Source organism: Bombus terrestris, chromosome 3, assembly GCF_910591885.1.
Source record: "Bombus terrestris chromosome 3, iyBomTerr1.2, whole genome shotgun sequence".
Taxonomy (NCBI): domain Eukaryota; kingdom Metazoa; phylum Arthropoda; class Insecta; order Hymenoptera; family Apidae; genus Bombus; species Bombus terrestris.
The window spans coordinates 4,445,751-4,451,893 of record NC_063271.1 but is presented as its reverse complement, the minus strand read 5'-3'; the positions used below and the strand labels follow the sequence as shown (position 1 = coordinate 4,451,893).

Here is a 6,143-nt window from a genome sequence, read left to right as displayed (position 1 = left end):
AACCACCGTCTAGAGTAGGGCCGCTTTCTCAGATTCAAACAAATACATACTTCAATGTTTCCTTTTCTACTTCTGCTTTTTTTTCAAGCCTCGCGGTACTTTCCGTCCTGTTTCTGGAAGTATAACATGTTTAATGGATTAAGATAAGAGCACTGATAAAGCAAAATATGGATCTAAAATAAAACGGAATCAATTATTTAATATCCATTATAATTTAGAACATTATTCGTTTGGTAATCATTTAAATAAATCGTCGAGTGGAGTTCTTCTTCGTGGTTAGATCTAATAATTGATATCACTTCCCAAATCGATTAATTTTTGAAAATTGGTACAAGCTAAGAATTATATTTAAGATACATGTTTTTATGTGTTAGCGTTAATATAGAAATTAAAAGACAAATTGAACCAGTGTATAAATGCTATATCTGCTTTTTTGTAATAGAACATCGTCGTCAATGTACGTACTTTTTAGAACAGTCTTAAACAATTTTGTGAGTAGGTAATATATAGCCGAACAACTGTATATCGTCATGCTAACATTATATGAATGTATATATTACTGCATATTGTTACAATAAATGAATAGATATTAAAGCCTAAATTTTAGTTATTAAAGTCTAAATTTATGTTTTCAGAATTCCTTAATTTTTGGAGCGATGTAGATATTTAATAATTGGAGGCAACAGAAATTTCCTTAAAAAATAGATATCTATGTTATTCATTAAGATTAATTGCAATCCTTATATAGACAAAATCATTTCGATTAAGTCTTACAATTATTGTTATTTATCAAACTAATAAAAAATTATAAAGACATGCATAGAAATGCAACGTGTGTAACTGTCAATCGATAATATTGAATGCTACATTGAAATGATAAGAATCTTTGCGAATACATATTCAACTACGACTGTTACGTCTATATTCTATGTTATTTATGGTATATTGTGACCAAATTCATATTATCAGATATTATTCTATATAATGTATGGTTTTCATGTTTTGGTCAAAGTTTAGGAGCAAAGAGGTTAAAGTTTCTTCACTGTATTACGCGTATCTCTATAGAATGTACGGTTTGTAACGTAATACATAAGTTACCATTTTAATTCTGTGTGTTTTAAATTTTAACACCCCTTATTGAAAGCTCCTGATTTTTTCATAATTATATACAAATATTTGAAATCATGAGAGAAGAAACATTAAAAGGTTGGCATCTTATATGGTGGTTATTTACGTTATTTGGATTTCCAATTACTATCCCATGGTTGATATATCATTTCTTTGATGTAATGCAACGAAAAAGAAGAAAAAGTATGTTAAGTGGGAAGGTAGATTATATCTCATTTGAATTTGTATTTTATAAATTTTAGACGTAATCACCTGCTATATTTCAACTAACATTTTAGGTTGTGATAATAACTGGAGCTAGTTCTGGATTAGGAGAGGCATTAGCACATGTTTTCTATGACTGTGGCTGTAAACTTATTTTAATTTCTAGAAGAAAGGAGGAATTGCAAAGAGTGAAAAATGACTTAATGAATATTCATGTTGTATGTATCCATTGACAAAAATTTTTCTTAAAATTCATTGTAAACCATTTGACTTTATTTTAGACAATACCAACTCATCCTCCAGTAATTGTACCATTAGATCTAACTAATATCAATTCTCTACAAACTGAAGTTTCAAAAATGATAGATATCCATGGAAAGATTGATATTTTGATTAATAATGCTGGCATTTCTTATAGAGGTGAAGTTGTTAATACAAATATGGATGTAGATATAAAAGTAATGCTTACAAATTACTTTGCTCAAATTGCTTTGACAAAAGGTAATTATTTAATCCTAATTCAATGAAATTTGTTGATTCTTTATCAAAATGTTTACTGTGTCCCACAGCTGTCCTCCCATATATGATTCAGCAGAAGTCAGGTCACATAATATGTGTTAGTAGCATACAAGGAAAAATTTCAATACCATACAGGTTAGGATATCTTATATTTAAATTTGAAAGCAATTCCTAGAAAATTTTAATTACCATTATTAATATGACAGGTCTGCATATGCAGCTTCTAAATATGCATTACAAGCCTGGTGCGATTGTTGTAGAGCAGAAATGTATGACCAAAATATAAAAGTTACAACTGTTAGTCCTGGTTATGTAAGAACCTCTCTTTCACAGAATGCATTGACAGGAAATGGACAAATTTATGGAGGTTTGTAAACTAGAAACTTAATTAATCTTAGTAAAATGTAATTGTGTATAAACATCAATGCAATTACAGTAATGGATAAAAACACACAAGAGGGATATTCTCCAGAATATGTAGCAGATCGTATTTTAAAAGCAGTATTGAAAGAAGAGAAAGATGTATTTATTGCACCATTTATTCCAAAATGTGCAGTATATTTACGCACTTTATGTCCATCATTGTATTTCTGGATAATGCAAAAACGAGCTAAAAAGACAAAAGAATCATAATACTTAACATATGGTTATAATAAAGGGGCAATTATTTGCTTCATGTTATTTATAAAAACATTCAGTTTCTACCTTTATATTTATACTATCTTTTATTATTATGTTATAACTAAAATGAAATATACGTTATAACAAATTTAATTTTATGTCAAGTTGATGACAATCTTGAAAAGAGAATAATCTTATGAAATGCATTGGACAAAATTATATCCAAATTATATTTTATTATAATGCCAGTCATTGGTGGAATATGTTTACATTATATACATTATATTAATACTACAAACGTGTTAATGCAATTTAGACTGAAGCACATTAAAATATATGTCATCTAAAACTTGAAAAGTCGTGGAATATATAAAGATAACTAATTACAGAAATTATGTTTTATAAATATAATAAAAACTGTAAAATATAGACATATACAGAAAGTAAAGATACTTGCATAAATTTCACGTAGAAAAATAAATGCTTGAAAATGCAGAGAAATAGACCTTTTAAGCTACAAATTACAGAACAATAAATTTACCTAACACACCATTCGCCAAATGTATCTTTATCCATAATAGATATTTTATTGCATATTCTCTTGTATGTTACAACTATAAGATATTATAAGTTGTATCATAACAAATATTTGGCTAATAACTGAGACATTCAAAGTATGACATATAATGTACAGCAATTGGTACGAACTTTGTTGTCATGGCAGGATTATCAACACTTATTTAAGTTTTTGTTATGTATCATCAGTGATTTTTTGTATATTTTAATTTACATAAAAAGATTCTAATTGGCGTTAACTTAATTGTAAAAAAAAATATGAACACGTACTTTTTCACATTAACATAATGAAGCATTATATGCTTGTATTGTGCATAAAATGCACGCCATATGTAATAACTATATTTTATTTTGGATTTATTGATAAATGATATTATGCAAAGATAGTTAAACTCTTAAATTCTACGTAAAATGTATCGGCCTGCTGATTTTATTTTCTTTTTTTTTAATTTTTACCTCATATTATAGATTTTTTAAAATATTAAAACAATGTAGATGAATATTAGAAAGCATACAGTGATTGAAATAAACTTTACATTTTGTTTATGTTAAGGGAAAGTAGATGTACAGTACTCAAGATTTTTCTAAAGCAATTAGGTTTCCTTATATATCATGTAAATATGTAAATAACAATTTTGTGTTATATCTGCTACATAGTCATAAAATCTTAGATGTTGGTATATTTTGTTTATATTTACAAGTAATTTGCAAGAATTATTTGACACATTACTCAACTTTAAATATATCTAAAAATTTCTTATATTACGTGATGTAACATTTATTATTATCATTCACTTACAGAAATGTTCGTGACGTTTAATTTGATATCCCATGTGTTTGTATATAGCATGATAAGAGTCTTATGTAATTAACAAAAGTTTTGTGTATTATGCTGATTAAGATGTTTGCCAAATAATACTAGGGCAAATTTTTTTATATATTTTCAAGAATGGCTTTTCCGAATATTAATATCTTTTGCATAGTGGACTATATCATTGGGTGAGAAAATCTAGGCAACATTCTCTTTAATATATCATATGCGGTGTATTCTATCTACTTTATTTACACTCTAAAAATATATAGTTCATGTTCAACCTTTCTGGTGTATGTTTGCAATTTTGCATAAATCTAAGAACACTTATATTAGTAGTTATATCACATAAGTGATTGCATGAATATGATTGTGTCTTTTTTGTGTTAATATTAACTGTGATATAATCAACAAGATGGAGATCATAGAGTAACAATGTGGAGCCTTAAGAAATATCATGTTTTAGATTTAAAGTGGTTTTAGAACAGGCCTTTTTTAGTCTGTTTTATTAGATATTTTCCCTTTTATTGTAAAATCAGCATCCACCTGTGAGGTAGTGTCAAAACATAAAAGAAATATAAACATCAAACAAAAGTAGATTTGCGTGACTCAACAATCCCCATTAATTTACATGAAATTGTAATTCACAGATTTCTATGCTAGGCCTTATTACGATCTTTTACAATATATCGTATGGCCTCCCTTAATGTTTTTTAAAACTCAGATTTTTTTCTTTCTTAGCAGAAGAACATTTCATTTAAATGCCTGATAAACTCTCCAAGCACTGATGCTAAGAGCTACCAATGTAATAGTCGTGTGAAGAATTCTTCTTCTTGTATCATCTTTTCTTACGAGAAATGTTGGAGACGATGGTCCTAGAACTGCTAACAATTCTACATGTGGTAATTTGCTTGTGTCAGTCTCTACTTGATATTGGCAGCAGGGATCAAACTGCCAAGAAACAGTATAAAGTCCACAGGATATTACAGATATAAAACCTAAGGGACCACAAATATAGGGCTGGTCACCCCAAATCAAACCTGTGAAATATATAATAACATACTTTTTATAAAGAATAATATTTTAATATAAATATATACATATATAATATGGAACATAAGTTTGAAAAACCTGTAGTTATGGCAGCAAGACCAGACAATGCTGCAGTCTTATGAAGACAATTTCCTACTGCTATCCATCTGGAGGTTTCATCACCTAATTTAGATGGCTCAATAACAATTAAACTGCATTCAGATTCTAATGCTCTTTCTAGTTCATATTCAAATGTCTCATGTGCATTTTCGTTATCGTATACCTCTTTGATGATGGCAACATTTGAGGGATCATCCCTGTAAGAAATCCCTACCTAATTGTCAAATAAATACTTTACATAAATTATATAAATTGCAATTACATTTAGATATAAATATAATTCCACTATTTCAAAATAATATTATATTATAATTTATACATACATAATAAAACATATAAAATGTACTCATTCTTATAAAGTAAAAAATGTATTTTTATATATCAATTGTGTAATTTAAATCAAACAGTATGATCCTTCTTATAAATTAATTCTTTTGTGTGTTATGTAAGATGTTGTTTGGAGGTGATCAACGCTTTATTTGTTTGAATACAAACACATTTATAACAGAAACAATAACATTATCCTTAATGTTATATGTCTAAATAACATTTTATTGGATTCTAACAATATTTGTCAAGTTAATATACATTTTAATGATTCAAAAATGTTACTGAGACTGACAGGAGACAAAAAAAAAAAAAAATGTAGGGAAAAAATGAACATAGTACATAAAAATAATGAATCTTTATAATGAAATCATTTTTAATTTTGTCTTGAAATGGAAATTTACTGGTTAGTAAAACATTCACGGATTTATACCAGAGATTATGAAAGATTAAACTCCTGAATTCCAGGGAGTAGATTCGAGGTTAATTTCATTTCAAAATTAATTATTACATTATTATATTATATTATGGTATGTATATTAGTGTTAGTTAGAAGTATCAAGTTTTGTATAAAAAGCCGAAAATAATTTAGCCTACGAACCTGTCACCAGCTTCATCTACCATCTTTACAATCAGACTTCCAAACACTGGAACGTTGGTCTGGATGAACCGGAAAAGAAATCTCGAACATTGAACCGGATGTAAAAATCAGCTGATTCAATTTAAGCATTCGCATGAATCAAGTCGTAGTTTGCAACTTGAGTTTGTTCAAACGTGCTTCTTTGTAAAGTCATATTTCTTCATT

At 27.8% G+C, this 6,143-nt stretch overlaps 2 protein-coding genes across 3 annotated transcripts; one reads left to right on the top strand and one right to left on the bottom strand.

Annotated features, from left to right (window-relative positions):
• Nucleotides 1-841: 841 nt before the first annotated feature.
• Nucleotides 842-2,973, top strand: LOC100643969 (dehydrogenase/reductase SDR family protein 7-like). Its single transcript, XM_012320645.3, has 6 exons — nucleotides 842-1,328; nucleotides 1,407-1,550; nucleotides 1,614-1,833; nucleotides 1,902-1,986; nucleotides 2,058-2,218; nucleotides 2,288-2,973. Exons 1-6 carry the CDS (start codon nucleotides 1,185-1,187, stop codon nucleotides 2,482-2,484), a joined length of 951 nt encoding a protein of 316 aa, XP_012176035.1. The 5' UTR covers nucleotides 842-1,184; the 3' UTR covers nucleotides 2,485-2,973.
• Nucleotides 2,974-4,067: 1,094 nt separating this feature from the next.
• On the bottom strand, nucleotides 4,068-6,023 carry LOC100644163 (transmembrane protein 11 homolog, mitochondrial). 2 transcript variants are annotated; one of them, XR_007223435.1, is made up of 4 exons: nucleotides 5,940-6,023; nucleotides 4,991-5,208; nucleotides 4,562-4,899; nucleotides 4,068-4,405 (listed from the first exon to the last, which is right to left on the bottom strand). XR_007223435.1 is itself a non-coding variant. In XM_003394174.4 (3 exons), the coding sequence occupies exons 1-3, from the start codon at nucleotides 5,960-5,962 to the stop codon at nucleotides 4,613-4,615; spliced, it is 528 nt and encodes a 175-aa protein (XP_003394222.1). In that variant the 5' UTR covers nucleotides 5,963-6,023; the 3' UTR covers nucleotides 4,068-4,612. The 2 variants fall into 2 exon arrangements, 1 of the variants encoding a protein (XP_003394222.1); XM_003394174.4 differs by having other exon boundaries at nucleotides 4,068-4,899.
• Between the last annotated feature and the right edge of the window lie 120 nt (nucleotides 6,024-6,143).